The sequence below is a fragment of the Cuculus canorus genome, chromosome 9, assembly GCF_017976375.1.
Source record: "Cuculus canorus isolate bCucCan1 chromosome 9, bCucCan1.pri, whole genome shotgun sequence".
In the NCBI taxonomy this organism is placed as follows: Eukaryota; Metazoa; Chordata; class Aves; order Cuculiformes; family Cuculidae; genus Cuculus; species Cuculus canorus.
Genome location: NC_071409.1, coordinates 7,565,294 through 7,585,719, shown reverse-complemented (window position 1 = coordinate 7,585,719; position 20,426 = coordinate 7,565,294). Strand labels below are relative to the sequence as shown.

The following is a 20,426-nucleotide window of genomic DNA, read 5'->3' as shown; positions in this document are numbered from 1 at the left end:
TCACATGAGACCCTTACAGCTGTGGAAAAATTAATGAAAACTGACTTTTTTTTGCAAGACCAAGCACTGAACTGTACTTCCGTAGTGTACTATGCATACTTAAAAATCTTAAAAATGTAACATTATGAAGACTAAAGCAATTTCAACAATAATCACTTTTCTTCCAATTACTAGATATTTATATAAGGAATTCAGACTTCTGAAGTGTTTGATTTTTGCAAGCATTTGATTTAGTAAAATACAGTGAAAGATATTATGCAAGGAAAAACAAGGAAAAATTACATCAAGAACTTACTTTCTGCAGGTTCCTTGGATCTTCTGCCACTGGAGGACTTCCTCAGGAGGCTTCGTCCTGAGGTAAAGAGGCTGGTTAGTTCCTCCAGAGGACTGGTAGGTGTCCGAGAACGGGAACTACTCTGAGAAGATGACCCATAGGTACTGACCGAGGCATTTACCATCTTTCCTCCTTCTTGCAATGTGTTTCTGGCTGTAGAATGAGGCACTGATGGAGAACTTCTTGAGAGACTTCCTGAATGTACAGAGTCATAAGGTGGAGGTCTTTTGAGGCTTAAGGGGGTAAGAGACCTACCCATACTGACAGGAGAAGGTGAGGCAGAGTGACTTTTAGGATAACCATGTGGAGACTGTGTTCTGTATAAGGTAGAAGGATGAGGAGGGGAGGAGGTGTGCCCAGGGGTGCTAGTTCCATGAGATACTATCTGGTCTTTCTCCAGTTTTTGATGGCCTGGTGTATGAGGTGGCAGTGAAGATGGAGAAGCTCCAGGCTGTTGTTTGATGTAAGACACATTTTCTAAAACGGGAAGCTTTGTGACCTCTAATGGAGTTAGAGGAGACTCGTCAGAATTTGGGGAACACTGCACTGGTGCTGGTGGGAACACCAGCAGTGGAGGTCTGTGAGAAAGCAGATTTGGAAATGGTGGGGGTATATCACAAAGCAAGCCCTTGGGAGTAGATGGCACTGAAGACTTGGTGAAATCTAGGTCAGGCACTGTGGGAGTAGCACACTGAGAAGAACAAGTGTGATGGTCATATTCACATTGACATTTTGAATCTTGGCCAACATCATCAAATATAGGGTACTTCATCTCCTCATAGACTGCTTCGCTTTGGTCATCCTCATCTTTTTTGAAGTCTCTGAGAATATTCCCAACCATTTCGATATAAACAGGCTCTTCTTCCTCTGTATCTGGGGCAGGACTGCTGACCTGCGATAAAGAGGCATCCCTAGTGAGTGTTGTCTTCATAGGGCCATGCTTTTTGATATACGTTTCATCAAAAGATGTGCTTAGCTGAGTGTTTGGATTTCGTTTCGGCTTAGGAGGTGGAATCTTCTTTGTGTATTCATCACTGTGAGGTCTTGGTTTGGCTGACACTGAAAACAGAACAAAGCATAAATTCATCAGAAGTATGTAACGCACTTTCTCAGCCTTAAGTTCTCCGTTACAGCATCGTAATTCTGGAATGGATTTCCTGGGACCAACCCTTTGCTGGTTTTCTCTGGTTTTGCCGCAGTCTAAAACTATAAAAATTACACCCTATTCCGAACAGTCCTGATCTTCCCCCAGAATGCTCTGACACCCCTGTGTAAAGTAGCTATTGAGCAATTCTCTTCCTTCAAGACATCTGTTCTCTTCCAAACTCTTTGGACGGGGGACTTTCCATTTTTAAATATTATGCTTTTCAAATGTCCCTGTGGGATTTTAAAAACCCAAAAAGGTGCCAAAGACATAAAACTAGGTATTCAAACGAACTCCTTATGGCTGCAAGAGAACAGTTAAGATCCTGGACATTCATACTGGAATGACAGTGATGTAACTCTGCCGTGACACAGTGATGAATCAAAACCCTGTTATTTATAACAACTTCTTGCCTAAAGCACAGCAATTGTGTCAGCTCTGACTGAAGAGGAAAACATTCACATAAAAATATTGTAAAATTTGCTGTTGGGATAACCCTAATAATTTATCTGGACCCTATTCTATGAATAATTGAGACTTCAGTGAAGTCAAGAGGGAATAAAGTATTTCACAGATTCAAATCCTGCCCAAACAGGCTACTCCTAGAAACAATAGACCATTTGTCTTTGAAATTATAAATCAAAACATTGTAATGTCATTTGAAATGAGAGGTCAAGGGTTTCTTGGAAATTACTTTATGAATTAAACAATAAAAAAATTCATGAAAAATGCATTTTGTTCATTTTGCATAAACAGTTAATAGAACATCTCATTAAAGGTTGGGGTTAATAAAATGCCTCATTAAATGTTTGGGTGAAGTAACTTTTTGTCCTAAGCACACTCAAACTTATTCTGAAACAAAATTCGCAACATACACTAAACCTAACTTACATTCCCACAGAGTAAATAGTTCTGGAATTGAAAGCCTTGATACCTCAGTGGGAGGTTTCCCAATTTCAAAAGGAAAATCACAGACTCACAGAATGGTTTAGGTTGGAAGGGACCTTAAAACCCATCCATTTCCAACCCCTGCCATGGGCAAGGACGCCTCCCACTGGCTCAGGCTGCTCCAAGCCCCATCCAACCTGGCCTCGAACACCTCCAGGGATGGGGCAACCACAACTTCCCTGGACAACCTGTGCCGCTGCATCACCACCCTCATCATGAAGAATTTCTTCCTAATGTTTAATCTAAATCTTCCCCCTTCCAATTTAAAGCCATTCCCCCTTGTGTGTCGCTACACATCCTTGTAAAAAGCCCCTCTCCAGCTTTCCTGTAGCCCCTTCAGGTAGTGGAAGGCTGATCTGAGGTCTCTCCAGAGCCTTCTCTTCTCCGGGATAAACAACTCCAACTCTCTCAGCCTGTCCTCATAGCAGAGATGCTCCAGCCCTCTGGTCATCTTCATGGCCTCCTCTGGACCTGCTCCAACAGCTTCATGTACTTCACAATACTCCACTTGGGGTCTCACAAGAGCAGAGAAGATAAGGAGAATCACCTCCCTCAATCTGCTGACCTCCAAGCCAGTTTAGAATAGCACCTTTTTTACCACACTTTGCTGCTCCTTGCGACTCACTGCTGCAGATCTGCCACTGTGAGCTCAGCGCTCAGAGGAATATCCATTTTCTGCTGACCCATCAGAAAACAACTACCAAATTCCTAATGTTAAACAAAGCAATCAGCACTCATGGAGTTAAAACTCCCTTTTAGAAACAGCCTCAAACATATTTCTGAAGCCAACAGCACGGTACTGCTCTGCCAGCTGAAAGACAGTATTTTGACAGTCTGTGAGAAGGTTGGCTCAGGGCTGGAAGATGCCTGCATCTTACTACCATGATTTGGTCAGTATCAGAGGAGGATTCAAACATAGCGTTATCACTTTGTCACTGCTTTAATCTGCTAAATAAGTTCTCTTCAGTTCTTACAGAGCACATCAATAAAAGCAGATATTAAAGAAGATTCCAGCAGCTGTGAGTGTGTGCATGTGCATGTATATGAAGTGATGAGACCTGTCTTCATGGACAGCATTTGTTTAATGTATAAGTAAGGTACAACAAAGCAGAAAGAGTCTTGCCTAAAATAATAATAATAATAAAAAAAAACACCTCAAAAATGATATTACATTTTCAGGATGGCTCCAATTAAAGTGTCCCACTTCGCAGGAGGCTAGGGACTTGCAAAATCTACCACAGATAAAAGTATTTGGTAGCCTGATCATTTTTTTTACTATGTGGATATATCCTAATGCACTTTAAATCTGTCTTTTTAATTAACCCAAATTAATTTTCATGAATGTATTAGGATAGACTTTTGAGAATGAGATGTAGGGTACCAGAATCATTTGGGCTTTGCAGAAAATATTTCTCCTGATGAATTTGACTATACTAGCAGGTTTTTTTTGCCATCCTTGCAGTTAAATCACTATTTCCTTTCTGTTTAATCTGTTATTTGTATATTATGTTCATATACGTTCCACTGACATAAACTTGATTTCAATCCTCTCCTCACACCTCTGTTAAACTGATTTACAATCCTGGCAAAAGCAATCTTCTTCAGATGGGTTTCATTAAAATGAAGAAACAGCGAATGAGACTGGCACAGACTGCCTGATCACGCCTGAACATCTTGCCCAGGACCTAAACTCCACTCTAGACTGGGTAGAGCATTACAGACTTTGCTGCATTTGGAAACTGTGTTTTGTATACAGAGGCTTCTCACAGTCTTCAGCTCCCTGTGCATGATGCTACCACCCTTAATGGATACCTGAGATACAAATATTTCCAGCTCCTCTGCCTTCCTCAGCCCTCGGTTTCCTATGCCATTTGCTACATTTCCTGGGCCACGGCTGTCGCACTGAGAACGTGCTCTGTCTCATAGCCATATCCTTACTCTTCTATCTCTTTACCTGGAGAGATATTAATGATGGAAGAAGTAATCAAAAGTTGCTCTTGAGCTGCATGTCATGTCAGGTTAGCGTTAACGGATATTTTTACTGAAAAACAGCTAAAAGTCATTAAGAGCACCGTGCTTTCAAATTGCTGGAAACAGTATATTTTGCCTCCTCCCTCCTTCCATTTTCACAGTTTTTATCTAATGGATGAGGTTCTGCCATGTGGTCTAGACCCGTCCTTAGGTGTTGGGCTTTGCATATACAATATTCACAAGTTCTTACTTTACAGACAAGGAAATGAGAAATGTCACAGAAAAATGATTGACATTCCGCCATCTAGTCTTGTAAAGTACTTTTGCATGGGTTGAAATTAAGCACTGCAGTGACATACACAGCATTCTCCTCTGCTGTTGCGTGATATATAACATAACCCTGAAATATCTTGGTGACATTATCAACAAAAAGGTCAAATGATCCAGTGTTGCTGTATGATACCCAGGGAAAACATGACAAGGTGAAAGATTTACTTTCCATTTTCTATTTAAAGCCTTTTTTTCCATTGTCACAATTTCTTTAATTAAAGCATCTGTTTCCAGGAGATCTTTTTCCTTCTTTGACAAACCAGACTTTTCGAAGTACAATTTAAAACAAAATACTTTAAATATTTTATAAACTGAAGGAGGTGAGATTTAAATTAGGTACTAGGAAGAAATGTTTCCCTTTGAGGGTTGTAAGGCCCAGGCACAGGTTGCCCAGGGAAGCTGTGGCTGCCCCATCCCTGGAGGCGTTCAAGGCCAGGTTGGATGGGGCTTGGAGCAGCCTGGTCCAGTGGGAGGTGTCCCTGCCCATGGCAGGGGGGTTGGAACTGGATGGGCTTTAACATCCCTTCTGACCCAAACCATTCTATGATAAACCTTATAAAGATACAGAGGTATCTCATATGTGCTACACAGAGCATGAACGTTTGGTGCTGTAAGTCTTCCTAGAGAAAATACACAGGTAAATGGATAGGGTAAATAGCAAAAGAATCCTTTTATCATGACTGGGAACAGAAGAAGTGCTCAACACCTACTGGGAACTCCACACAGCTGCAGTGAGGCAGTCAGGAGGAAAACTGAATTAGCTCTAAGAAGGTTACAATGCAAGATGCTTATTGTGTTTATTTACTAAAGTTTTCCACTCTGAAATTCAGCTTCATAGCAAGGACTGAACTGTGTAGCACACCCTGTAATGGAATATGGATCATGAACTACTGCTCCACCCCATAATAACAGAGAAAGAAACCCCGAGATATCCTGCAACTGAAGAGATCTGTTTAGAGCTAATGAAAGGAGCACAGAGTATTTGTACAGTTCTTGTGCTACCAAAATTTGGCAGGGATAAATGTACATGAACGCAGAAGCCCTGGCAAGATGCCATAGCCAATGAAAGGAGATTATTTGGCAATCTTCAAAGGGGAACAGGCAAGATTGCTTTAAGTGCTTGACATTTATCAGGCAGAAAAAGCATTCGGTGCCTGCTGGGAACATAAACTCCTATGAAAAGCAAACCATGCTGACATATTGGTGATACACATAGTACTGTGTTGTCTGCTCCAAACATGCAGTAATTAAGTGCTTTTCAACATGGATTGTTGCGTAGTTTTTGCAACTGTCACCAGTAACTTGCCTTGAGACCCTGCCCCTCATACATCAGAGCAAACGGAGCCCAATACAAAGCTAAATGGAAGATGTGAAAGTGACAACCATTTCACACTCCACCAGGTGCAAGTGTCCTTAAAGATCCACATCAGGGATGGTGATGCCACCACTTCCCTGAGTAGCCTCTCCCAGTGCTTCACCACTTTTTCAGTAAAGAATTTTTTTTTCTAATATCCAATCTAAACCTCTCCTGGCACAAGTTGAGACTATTTCCTCTCATCCTACCACTTGTTGCTTGGCAGAAGAGACCAGCGCCCACCCCACTGCAACCTCCTTTCAGGGAGTTGTAGGGAGCAATAAGGTCTCCCCTCAGACTCCTCTTCTTCAACTTCTCAGCAACTCACACACTCCTCTGCCCTTAGCAGAGCTGCCCCAGCTGGGAAGGCTGCAGGAGCTTGGGTAGCTATGCTAGAGGCTCCTTTTTTTGCATTTAAACCACCAAAACTACCCCAGTTGATAAACTGAAAGTATAATGATCCTTGCAAACAAAACTGATCTTCACGGAGTTTACGCTGCTTGGGAAGGAACTCTCCGTGTTTAATAGCATCCTCCTACCAAGCAATTATGCAGCTCTAATAAACTGCAAGCGAAACAAAACATGCAGGCTGTAATAACTTCAGTTTTCATCTAGAAGCAGAAGCACGGTGCTTAAAATAGCCTTATGGAGCCCTACTGAATAAGCAGAATATGACATTTTTGAAATGAGATATTTGTAACGCAAAGGTTACACATCGCTTTCAGACATGCCCAGATAATCTGCCTTTCATAGTTAATTTTGGAAATACAGAATGCTTCTGGTCATCTTATCCTTCTGTAGTATTTTTCTACTTTTTAGGAGAGACTGAAATATGAAAATTGTTATGAGATTAGGTTTTATTATTTGCTCACTGTATAAGGAATAAGTGAAAAACGGCTAAAAACTGGAATGAATTTTGCCATTTTCTATTGCCCTTTGGGTGTTTACCAGCTTTTTCAGTTCAGAGACCAAGCCGATTTATTGCACTGTTCACCATAACAGAATAAAAATACATGTAACAGGGAAATTCCTCCCTTTCACATTCTAGAAGAGGCTACAGCATTCAATTTCTTTCTAAATAAAGAAATTATTTAGGACCTAAAATTTTTTAAAATTCTTAAAAATATTACTTTAAATGCAGAAGGAATTAATCTTGCTGTATTTTGAGGGGTACCTCTATTAAAAAGAGCCTCCAGGAGTGAAAGGAAATAGAATTTCTTTAATTAAACCATGAATGTGCTGGATACTAAATCAAAGATGCACATATTCTGATTTGCATTACACAATTCAATGGAAAAAAAATCAGCTCCAGGGTAGCACAGAACCTATATATATGTGTGTGTGTGTAAGTTCAAGGCTACGAGTAACCCCACTGGCTTTAATGAAATTAACTTCTTGGTCAAAGTTGCACATGATCTTAAGTGCATTTGTGCACCAGTGCTTATGTTGGGTTGGATTTCATTATCTCTGTAGATGAAGTTTGAATAGTCTTAGTGAAACTGAATTAAAAAAGGCACAATCCTCTGAACTGTGCAAAAGATCAGCACTCAGGAGACCTGAGTTTAATTCATTTCTTTGTCACAAGCCACAGGGCCTTACCCATCATTTCACCCCTTAAAGCCACTTTCCCCCATCTATCCTTTGCCAGTTCAGGCTCTAAAGTATCTTCCACAAAGTTTTTATTTTAATTTATTGGTTTATATCAACCCTTGAACGGTGGTTCCCATCATTGAAGAGCAACAGTAGAAAACAAAAGCAAATTTAAATATAGGTATTGGAGACATGCGGTGTTCAACAGACATCTTTTCTTCTCCAAGGAACTTCTGAGGCAAATGTTCTTACACTATGAAGAGAACTAAAATATACACACAAAGATGCATTTTAGCACATAACTGTGAAAATATCATCACTAGGCTGAAGTAACATCATAGAATGGTTTGGGTTTGAAGGGACCTTAAAGCCCATCCAGTTCCAATCCCCTGCCATGGGCAGGGACACCTCCCACTGGATCAGGCTGCTCCAAGCCCCATCCAACCTGGCCTTGAGCACCTCCAGGGATGGGGCAGCCACGACTTCCCTGGGCAACCTGGGCCAGTGCCTCACCACCCTCATTATGAAGAGTTTCTTCCTAATGTCTAACATAAATCTTCCCCCTTCAAGTTTAAAGCCATTCCCCCTTGTTGTGTCACCATACGTCCTTGTAAAAAACCCCTCTCTGGCTTTCCTGTAGCCCCTTCAGGTACTGGAAGGGCACTATAAAGTCTCTCCAGAGCCTTCTCTTCTCCAGGCTGAATAACCCAAACTGCCTCAGCCTGTCCTCATAGCAGAGGTGTTCCAGCCCTCTGATCACCTTCATGGCCTCCTCTTGACCCATTCAACAGTCCCTTCTTATGTTTAGGATTCCAGACACAATTCTCCAGGCAGGGTCTCGCAAGAGAAGATTAGAGGGGGAGAACGGCCTCCCTCACTCTGCTGGCCATGCGTCTTTTGTTGCACCCCAGGATACTTCGTCTCTGTCATGAAAAAACCTGGCTTTCAAAACAGCATTGTTCTTATGGATACAAGTCCTTTCCCTGCCAGTTACCTTTTCCTCTTCAAAAAGATGGTGGTAGAAAAAAAGCAAAGAGGGAAATAACATGGAAGGAATAAAACCCCCACGTGATTCATTCAAGCAGTTTTGCAAATACTAGGTGGTTTCAGCATGATCATTTCATGCCGTACGTATTTCTCCCCCCTCCTGAGCCTATGAGCTCTTACTGGAAATAATTTAGGCATTTAAAGAGGACAAAACTCTACTGAAAAGGAAAGGACTAAAAGGCAGTGTCATAAAATCATACTGACATGATACTCAGATGTCTCAAGGCTGCGATTAAGGAGATTTCTTCAAAAGTTTTCAGGTCCTTTTATTTTGGCTACAACTTCTTTCAGCTTTTAAAATGATTGATATCCTCTCTAATTCAAAGTGGTGGAAATCTAGCTGCTTCAAACAGTGGTATTGCAGAACCAAACACTAATGTAACAGAGAGCAGAATTGGGCCCTGCAGATAAATTCAGTTCTGCGTTAATCCAATAATACATCTACTGCAACTGATAAGCACCATGGCTGAAGACACACTGCTGCCAGATTCAGCTTAGGGCTGTGTATCTAAGCCACAAAACTGAATTCTCTGCCCCAACACCACGGTTCCTTACATGCTGTATATTCCACAGTGACCATACCTGCCTGGGATTCGCAAAAGCCAGCCTCGTGCACTAACTCCTCTGCCGCCAGAGCCTCCTCCCTCCTGCACGACAGGGGCTGCGGGTCCTTTGCTCTCTGTTACCATGATGAGAGCAGGCCTGGAGATGCCAGGACATTTCAGAAACTTTGGAGTATCAGCATGCTGGAGAGAATCCCTCCCCAAACTGCCACCCACACTCCAGAGCAGACTGACTTCCAGGTTTGCTCCTGTGTATCCCTCTACTTCTCCGTACATCCATCTGATGCACTGAGCTCTGCTTGATATCCTTTCACACTTGAGAAAAGGTCTCCAAAAACTTTCAGAAAATTACAAAGTGACTTCTGAATGCCCAGCCTCGTGCTTTCATACATTTTGAACTTAACATTCTATCTATTTTAAAGAATAACTGATGTCCCTGATTTTCCACGTAAAATTGAATAAACAAAGGAAATAATGAAAAGAGAGTGTTTGAGAAATAATTACAAATTAATTGCAATCAAGACTTTCTGTAATATTCGGTGAAGTTAAAGTTATTGTCGGTCACCACAGACCAAGCAAGATTTTGGATAAGCAAGAAGAGTCAATTTGAATCATCCTCCTTTTACAGGAAAACTGATAAACTGAATGCAGATGGAGGCAAACAAAAAATCTAACAGCAACTTCTTTTGGGTTGCATTGATTTCTGAGTATCCCTTTAGAAAAGTATCCTTAAAGTAATACGACCAGACACAAGGGCCCAGGATCTGTGGCATTACATGGACGTACTATACAGCAGTTCCAGTGGAGCAGGCTCTGCGGGGGGGAGAGGTGGGAGGATTCCTGGGGAATTGGGAATACGAGTAAAGGATCCTCACACTGCCCACACTCGCAACCAATATTGCTGAAGTGCTGGTTTGTTCTGCTTCAGATAGCCTGCAGCCTGCAGATGCAGAACAGATTTTGGAGACAGTGCAAGAGTAGCAATAAAAAATTCTGGAACTGTGTATAATCTGAAGGAACTCTAGATATAGAATGGCAATCGGCACAGGAATTTATCGATTGTAAGCATCATTAGATTAATTACATGAACAGCGTGCAAATAGAACTACTGAATCATGCTTGCGGAGAAATTAATTTACTAAGTGTATGTGCTTGTTGGTGTTGGTGGCTCTAGTGCCCCACTGCAGAAACCTAGACAGAGTTGGAGCATGGAAAAATTAAATGTGGTCACAGCAGCGTACAGAAAACCAGACACTGATCAGCACCATGAGTAAAGCCCTTCAGTTTAGAGAGACATTTATGGTATCTTGAGTGTCATCCTGGAGACAAAACCCAAACAGCTTTTGCTGTTTGACTGTAAATTAACTGTTATCGCTCTATTCTTACAGCCACCCTCAGAACGACTGCATTTCACGCTGAGAATGATGGGTGACATCAGCCCCTGCCACCTTTCACTAGGCACCTTCGTTGCAGTGCAGCTATTTAGAGCCCCATTCTCACAGCACTAGCAGGCCCCTCTCCCTCTCTCACGCTCCCCAAGTATGATGCAGAAGGTGGTGAAGCTCTGCATTTTGTCTGACTGAGTTTCTGCAGGCTGTGACGTGCGATGACTGCAAATGCAGCAGCATTTCTGTTGACCTGCAGAAAGAAAAATCTTTCCTGCTCAGAAAGGGATGCTCCTGGGTATGGTATGAAAAGCCAAGTCCCACTGACGCACGCCTTAAACACCTACATCATATGAGCTTGGAATGTGGAGGACAGCACTATACCAGTAAGCTCTCTTTGAGGGCTGAAATGCTTATTCATACTGTCTACTCCCCAAAGGGCACTGAAGGCTTTCATGGTATCATTTGGCAGTGCTCATGTAAACAAAGGCACGCTCCAGTCTTGATGCCAACCCCTGGCTTCACAGTAACAACACTGCTGTTGATTATTGGCTATTGTAGGTGAGGGAGATGATGTGGGAAATCACACGCTTGACTTGCATGAACTTCTTGGAGAAGGTACAGTACAGAGGCTTTCTGAATCGGTACTCAGAGAGGCACTGAATGAAACTGGTCTGCAAGAGTTCCTGGCTCTAGTTGATTTCTAAATCCAGTTCCTGCATCCAAAGAGTGGAGTCTGAAATTATTTACAGGGAAAACTGGAAAGAAAGAAATCAAGCTGAAGAAAGAACAAATGCTTGATGAAACAATAAGTTTAGCTCACCTGTTTCATTTAGCTAAAAAAATAGCCTGCATTTGCTAACTTGATTTAATTGTTGCTTTGGTTCACAAACACTTTGTCCAGAATCCTAGTGGTGACCATATGCAAAAACTTGAATAATTTGTCTGGAGATATGAGATTCTTCATTTTTCAGATCCACAGTAACGCCTGTCTTCTACTCATAAACGCAATAAGTAGGTCAAACCCATTATTTGCTTACATAAGTAGCAATCTGTTTGCTGAGCTTCCATTGCAGTCCATTAAATCAAGCTGGCAGTCTGACTGAGGTGATACTGTGGAGAATAGTGACCTCTCAGGGACTCCAGTATGAAACATATTATGTCCAGCTATTCCACAGGCCTGGCAGCCCCACAAATGCTGCAGTGCTTCCTCAGTGTGTGCCACCAAGGATAAGGAACCAACGGATTCCACTAACCTTCTCCTCTCCTCCAGAAATATTGTGGGCTTTATACAAGTCTTTTTCTTGAGGCCACTGTATAAAGAACCTCTCGCTGCTGCTGAATGACACATCTGGCAGGGCCTTCCGCCGTGGAGCTCACATGTCAAAACAAAGCTCAAGGTTGATCGCAGGGGTCAAATGATTCACTACAGCAGGAGCATCGAGAAAGCAGATGAGCCGCAATGAACAAGAGTTCATCTAAAGGGGCACTCTTGCCTCTACCAAAAGGACAGAAGGTGACCCTGCGGAAGCAGTTCCTGCAGATTGTCACCGAGCATCTTCTCGGTGGATATGATGACAGCTGAAGCAGACAGAACATTGTCAGAGCAGCTCACGGGCGGGCAGCGGTGCCTGGAGATGTAACAGCTCTGTGGTCAGAGGCTGAGCGTTACTGAAATGCTCAGCGTAATCGGCTTTACGAAAATAGCCTCACAGCTATTCGTTTTACTTCCAGCTCCATAGGGGTGACTCCTCTCTCCTCCTCAGCTCTAAATAAAGTGTTGGCAAAATTGCAGACAAGCCACGCTTTATCAGCTACCTCCCACTCAGAGTTTCTCTGTGTGCCTGGCATCTATCATTTCATCTTGCCGTTATTTTCAGTGGTCTGGAGAAACAAGCAGAGCCTATAACAGTGTTCATCTACAAGAGTCACGCAGCTGGGCCTAATCACCATAAATTCACCTGGTACGGCTGCAGCGTACAGGACTATTTTGACAGCCTTGTACACAGTTCCAGACAAGCTTTGGGAGAGCTCATTCCTGTTTCAAACACAAGGCTTAGTCTCATTGTGCCACCTGAGATACGAGACAGAGGATGAAAGGACAAAGATGGAGCACAAAAAGGAACAGAGGAATTGCTGCCAGAAGCTGTTCCTACCTCACCTATGATTGCAGAACCTATTCAGTTCACCTCACAGGCAGAACTAGTGGGAACAAAAAAGAGACTTGATTGAATACTACAACCTTGCAAAAAATAAAAACAAAACAGAAAAAGAGCCAAGGAGCAGCAGACAGAAGATGGAATAATGAGGAAAAGTGGAGCTCTCTAGCAAAGATGTCTGGAAAGCTGAGATAAATGAAAGGCAACCAAAGCGAGAGCAGTATCACAGGTTGACTATCTTAGACAATATCTAAGGGAAGAAGCAGGCATGAGCTACCAGAGTACGGCAGCAGAGAGAGAAACAAAATCATTATTTGCTCCCAAAACCTCTTTACAAGAATGAACTGTATTATTATTTCCCATTGTCTTTCCCACATTGTCTTTTCAGTGAGTATGCACATGGCAGGTCTCTCCTATTCCCTTCCCCTTTTTCTCCTTCCCATTTACTTATAACTTGTACCCGTTTGACCTCACAGGGCTGCCCCTAACCCAGCCCTAACAGTTCAACTAAGTGTAGAATGCAATGGCGAGGCTGTAGGGACACAGCAATGCTAGTTTTGTCACTGAAAAGGCACTGAATGCTGATAATCTTGTCCCAGTCACCTTCCTCGGATAACATGTCTTTTCCTTTCCTTTGCCAAGCAACTTTTCATTGCAAGTTCCTTTTTATCCTATATTGCAGTTGTTGAAGTGTCCCAGGAAGGCTGAACTAGCATCTATTCCCACTGTCACTAGGACACAGGGATGCACCTATGCTTGAGCAATTGCGCGACGGCAGGAAACCAGAAGCTATTGCTATAATGCAGTTTTTACAGTCTGCTTCATTTTGCTGTTGCTCAGAAGCACAGTTCTTTACAGGAATTCATCCTTACCACCAATGCACAGCCTCTACTACACAAGAGCGCTGAACAGTCTAAGCTCTGAGGGAATTGTTACCTACCATCTCCTGGGACTGCCCGTGCTGTAAACTGATGGCATGCAGCATTTCACAGAGCTGGACCATAATTGCAGCCCAGGTTTTGTCATGCTTATTCATGCACTGCAGCACCAGTGATACCAACAGGAGGTTGCGAAAGGGAACTTTGAGTAGTTCCTATGCTGACAAGCCGTTGAAATCCTCGTTTCCACAGTGACTGTCCTGAGTTCGTAAATGAAGCCCTGCCAGATGTGTGGAATTTCATATTGAGCAAGGACACAAAAGCACTCACACTTGTCCCATTAGCCCAAGATTTGACTGTGAGCAGAAATACTCTAATCATAAGTTGCTCGCAAACTAATTCACAAAACAAAGCCCTTGTCACTATCTTTATTTTACAAAGGAGGTATCTGGGGCACTGACAGCCAAGTGAAACCTTCAAGGTCGTCTGAGCCAGTGGCAGATCTGTGAAGTATCCCTGTTCCTCCACTTACACCACTGAGAGAGGGTAAGTAATATTTACAGAAGGCTCCATTCAGCACAACACTTACATGCAAACGTGTATTTGAAGGACTGGGATCTTAAGGCAATTAGTCACTGCAAATATTTATCCACAACAATTGCGAAACTTATCTCATCATTAACAGAAAATAACAAATAGTTTAGAATGATAGAATACCTTGAGCACCCATGCTTTTGTTTGCAAAAGCTTATATTTAAGAAAAAAAATCAGAGTAGACATATTATCAAGTTTTTTGAATCCTCACTACTGGTATAGCTTCAGGTTTGTGCGTGATGCACATCTGTAGCTTTGCTGTTTTTGGTTGTGTTTGGTTTACTTTTCTTTTAATCAAACTGACGATCTTATTTACCAAAATCCAAGTATTGAGAGACTTCCATTGTTATAAGCAAAACCTAACCCCATTAAAACTTTCCAAGTTGAGGAGACTTGTGGCATTATCTCACTCATCTTAGGGCAAGACTTATAGCCATTCTTCAGTATTCAACCAAGGCAAAATGGAAGACAGCTCCCTTTGCAGTCATGCATGGAGGAGAAAATGCCAGGAATCTTCTTCATCCCATAATGCACTATGAGGGCAAACAACCCAAAGGTTATACTGCTCCCTAAACGGAGCTGAGTTTTTCCAGTTGTTTATGCTCAGAGAGTCCTGTACTTGCAGTACTCATTTTGTTTTATTACTAAGCATAAGAGGCTCTAGAATTATTCAATTGTTACATGCAAGCTGGTTGTGGGTTTGAAGGCAGAGTATTATTCATGATTATCTCAGGGAAGTGATGGAAGCTGCTACACTGGAAATGGATATTAAGCTATGCCTCTAAATGATGTCAAGTACACAACACTCCAGCTTTTTACATTCCACATCTAAGCCTCCCCCAACTCTGAACAACCAGCCAGCTGCAAATCATGCTGGACTTTGGGGGATGTGCTTCTTCTTTGGCATGCTAGTAGTTCAAAGTCATGGTCACTAAAATTAGCACAAAAATTTGTGCATGCTTGGGGTTTTTTCCCTCTGAAAAGCCCAGACTGGTACACAATGACTTCCAGGCAAGTTGATGGCATTGCAAAAAAGAAGCTCTGCTCTGTTAAGCTGTCACTGCTGCGCACATTATCCCAACACAGCACTGTTTGCACACGTACGAACTGAAAAGCATGAAGTGCCGAACAGTTGTAGCATGTCAGGGATATGTTTCTTGATGTCATCCAGAATTAAGCCAGGTGGAAGAGATGAAAGCAGCAAACCAGTGCATGAACCAAGACTATTACATTCACCCAGTCATTAGAAAGTAATTACCAATGAAGGAGAGGATAACTCTGGCAGGGTCTCACCTGGAGCCAGGCTTAAATCTCTTGGGATGCAGTTCTGCTAAACACTGTGTTCCCAGTAAAGCCAACGTGAGTGTAAGGTGCTTGCCCCAGTACCAGCCTCTTGGAAGGAAATGCTTTGAGAGCTCAGTCATCTTAAATCCATAAGAATTTGGGTATTTAAGTGAGAACAGAGTTAGGGCATTAGCTAAAAATAAGGTCAGGTGAAGAAGTGAAAATCTGATGTAGTTGCTATTGGATAAATAGTACAGCTGTTTTGTATAGAATCATGGAGTCATAGAATGATTTGAGTTGGAAGGGACCTCAAAACCATGGGCAGGGACATCTTCCACTGGACCAGGCTGCTCAAAACCCTTTCCAATCTGGCCTTGAACACCTCCAGGGAAGGGGCAGCCACAGCTTCCCTGGGCAACCTGGGCCAGTGTCTCACCATCCTCATCATGAAGAATTTCTTCCTAACATCTAATCTAAATCTTCCCCCTTCCAATTAAAGCCATTCCCCTCATTCCAAATGAGTGTTGCCAGACATCTCTATTATCACAGGCCAGCCCTGAGAGTAAACACAGATTTTAGGATTTCAGTCTGATCCCTCCATCCCTTACTCATTTGTCCACAATGTCTTCAACAGAAAATGCCAAAGACAGTACAGAAAACAGAAGTGCAGTATGAGTATTCCAAAGCTGTTGTTTTTGCTGTTTCATGAGCATTTCATTTTACTTAACAAATGCTGAAGGGTTGTCAAAATGAGGCAAGAGAATCACTTGGATTTCTCCTCCCCTCCTTTCCTGGCCCTGATTTCAGAGCCATTCAGTGATGCAAAATAATGTAAGCATCTAGCGTTTCATAGTATTTCTGCTCACAGGTGGAAAAGCTGAGAAGGCCCAGTCCTATGGCTCCCTGAGGTATGAAAAAAAAATTTAAAATGAAATGCAGTCACAAATATGATGGCTTACAATTTTTTTCTAGCAGTATTCCTGGCTTGACATACATGACCTGACAATAATGAATGGATTTATTAACACCGTAACCTTCCAGTTACACAGGGGTTGTCTATCAAGGTTGCAAATTAACCGTGCAGTGGACAAGAGCGGCCATATGATAGCTTTCTTTAGAGATTCTCTCTTCATTGTGGTCTTTATGGTAAAGATTATTGATTTGGACACCTGAAGAGCACAGTTGAAGTACTCCCAGGGCTGAGTTGGCTCTAAAAGCAGTTTCACATGATGTGAAACCTATGCTAATACTCTCTTCTAGATCCCAGCTGACTGCATGAATAAGTGACTCACATTTCCTTGCCTTGTTGGCATGTCCAGGGACTAGAGTCCTTATACGATCAGTGGACCTCAGGTTGGCAGCAGCTTGGAGAAAGTCTTCTACTCAGCATGTCTGCATTATATTCAACACTACTTTGAGGTCCTAGATGGTCCACTAATTTCAGGGCAGAATTGCGTGTATTCACAAGTACAGTTTGAGTCTGGGGTTGCAACCAGGCTTAAAACTCTCCTGAGCCCTGGAGCACTGGGGTGCACAGTGCAGAAGAGCCCACATGCTCACGAGGAATCACAAGTGCTTAGCAGGGCTTACTACCCTCAGCTTAGGGCAGGCAGCCTCCTTCTGGACTGGCTGCATTTGCAGTCAATCTGGTAAATCTGCAAAACATTCCCTGCACTCGCATTATTAAGGCTTTTCCATTATCAAGAACATCACGCTTCTATCACCCTTGAGAGCAAAGAGATATCTGTACTGCAGGAGGCTGCACATTTCATTTTGTGCTTTTTTTGTGCAGGTCCAATGTCTCCCAGCAAATGAGCAACATCCTAATGTGAAAAAGAGAAATGAGGAATATATAAAGCAACTTTGTTAAATTAAAAAGAATAAAAAAAAAGAGATACTAAGATACAGGATATACTAATGCAACATAGCTAAAGTACCAACTGCAAACTCTTGGGCACAATGCAATTCCCAAGTGGGTAACTAGATCTTCATGTCTTTTACCACTGCACGGTCTATTTTCTGTTCAATGCTTGCAACTTCCATTAAAGTTAATGAGTATGCATATGTGCCTTGAGGGTAAGAGCATACTCCCTCTGTGGCTTCAAAACTTGTTTATAAATCCCTCCAAAAATCACACTGTGTTCATTGTTCTGCACAGAAAGCTATTATAACAGCTATAAGAACTGCTGCTTTCATCCTTTCCTTCCCCCTTGCCCTCCCTTATCCGAGGGACTAGAAAACAGAGGAGGTGGGACGCATAGGAAAGTAAGCCAGCTCTGGGAGCTGCAATCTGAAAACCAACTCGCTGCAGGGAGGAGCAAACTGAAATCTCAGCAAAAACAAAGAAAACCAAGACCCAAAACACTGAAAAACACTGAAAAAAAAAATCATTCTAAAAGCAAAGCCTTTGAAAATCTCTAAACTATTAAATGCTAGAGAATAGACCAGAATATCTGCCATGTCTTTCCTGCCCGAGTCAGTGAGAACTGACTCTAGAAGTCAGCAGGAACAAGCTGCTTCAGCAACCAACGGAGCCAAACACAGAGCCAGGATACTGCTGGGCAGAGTCAAGACAGAGCTGTCCTCCAGCCTTTTACCCACTGCAGCAGCAAGGATGCTGCTGTGATGCAAGGCTGAACAAAGAGAAAGAAGTGGTAGGTTTCTAGTAAAGACTGCATTGCTCTAGTGCTGCTGAGGGCACCATACCCATTCCCCATGCCACCTGGATGCATAGAAGAGTTCTCTGGAGTCATATATGATGGTTAAGAGCCAACTTCACCTCACACTGCTGAGAACAGGGCACGTATCTTCTGACTCTGGCTTTGACTTTTCCTTCCGTCATTGCCAGATGCTTTCTCCCAGTGTGCACAATTTCAAGTTAAGCTCTCTTCAGTCTTGCAGTCTGCAAGAGATACACTATAGTGTACAAAAAGTAACGGGTAATGCAGCACTGAGATCAAGAATCAGATTAAAGCACGTGGAGGAACCGACCCTGCTTTACAGGTGGCTGAATACCAGCTTGCGTCATACCTATGTAGCTAACACGAACACTAGCTGCAACTTTTCAAGGGACAAAATGCTGTGCTTAAAATAGAGACCAGGCTATAGGAAAGAGGAAAACGAGCTAAGGAATGTACAGTGCACAACATGCAGGCACTCAGGTCTCCCAGGCACTGCGACATATGGGAGCTCCAGCTGAGCACCTGGCTGAGCAGCCCGTAACCTAGGAAGACACCTTGGAGGCCAGACAGCATAGCCTGCCCCTCCTTTTTTCTCAGACCCACAGCCTGGCATCGCAGCAGCATCACCGGCCACAGTGACGCCTGGCCCTTACTAAGAGTGAGCGTGTTGTGAGAGGCACCTGTATGACACTCATTCTTGCTGCGCAGGGCTCCAAAAAGCTTTGCCACAGGATGCTTCTGCCCAGACCCACCCACCTCACTGCCCTGCCACAGCTCCAACTCAGCAGGGGGGTCGTGTACCAGCACCCATATCCCAAAGACAAGTCCCTAAAATACTGCATTCTGCTGTGTTAGCACTGGATGGTCACATGTGGCAGGAGGCCAAGCAGACAGGCAAGAAACAGTAGCATCTTAAACTGCCCGTAGCTATACCCATCAAAAATCATCTGCCAGTCCCTCTAGGCTTGTTAGGTCTGAAGATGGCTCATTAGTGATATTTCCTCCTTCAGTAGGCGCGGGAATAAGATCATAAAAGCATTAAGATTGGGAAAGACTTCTAAGATCATCAAGTCTGACTGTCAGCCCAACAGCACCATGCCTGCAAAACCATGTCACCAAGTGCCATGTCTATAAGTTTTTAATGCCTCCAGGGATGGAGAATCCGCCACTTCCCTGGGCAGTCTGGTCCAGTGCTTCACCACTCTTCAAGTAAAAATATCCTAATATCCAGTCTAAACCTCCCCTGGCATAACTTGAGATCATTTCTTCTCATCCTATCACTTGTCACTTGGGAGTAGAATCCAGCACCCAAGATCAGGCTATAAGGAAGGACATGGCATGACTACTGCAGAGGACACTATTTCAAAGTTCAGGTTAAATATAGTGTTAGATAAGGTCTGAAATAAAAGGAAACCAGAACCACGCATAAACAGCAAAAGTGCTAAATCTGTTTAATCCACGTTCTGTTTTCCAAAAGCAGCAAAAGTTCAAGTTCACAATGTAGTCTAGCTGACAGAACACTAGATTTTAAAGAGCGACCAGCTGGACTCCAACACCAGTTACAGCTACTGTAATTGCTTTTCTCCAGAGGAAAATTGTCCTTACAATTTGCCCACCTTTATATATTGTGGAGCAACATAGAGAGGCTTCCACTGCATGGGCTTAGAACGTGGCAAGAAGAATATCTTCTTGCATACACAACACTCAGAAGGAGAATACTTAAACTGAGTGGGTTTGAACGATGGGGATCCCTGCAAGCATTTTCACTTCTCGGACCTATACTTCTTGTGGGCCCTGGCAGGAGCAGAATTACAACCATGAACAACACTGTGAAAATGCTATGCTGAGTTTTGTGGGTGCACAAGTCTGTGCATTCATGCAAGAACATATAACTTGCATTTTCATTATACATAACTGTGTACATTATGTATCCATAAATTACATATTTTTATGTGCGTATAGTTACAGAACGCAGTCATCACCCATATAGCTTTCAAAATGTAGTTCACCTATACCTCTTCATTTACATTTGCACTGCAGTAGGTCTATAAACCTTTCTTGTGGCCATGCAGTGATCGTATCAAAAAACACTGCTTGAGGCTGGTTACATTCACCAATTACACTGTTTTAATAATTCCTTTTTCTTGGGCACTGAAAGCACATC

General features: G+C 42.8%; 1 protein-coding gene across 5 annotated transcripts in view; it reads right to left on the bottom strand.

Moving 5' to 3' along the window:
- The window catches only part of NYAP2 (neuronal tyrosine-phosphorylated phosphoinositide-3-kinase adaptor 2), a 142,637-nt gene that overhangs the window by 53,531 nt on the left and 68,680 nt on the right, over positions 1-20,426 (bottom strand). For all 5 annotated transcript variants that reach the window (XM_054074804.1, XM_054074805.1, XM_054074808.1 and 2 more), the window contains one exon: positions 296-1,393. In XM_054074804.1, coding sequence (XP_053930779.1) covers positions 296-1,393 — 1,098 coding nt within the window. The remainder of the gene's footprint in view (positions 1-295; positions 1,394-20,426) is intronic.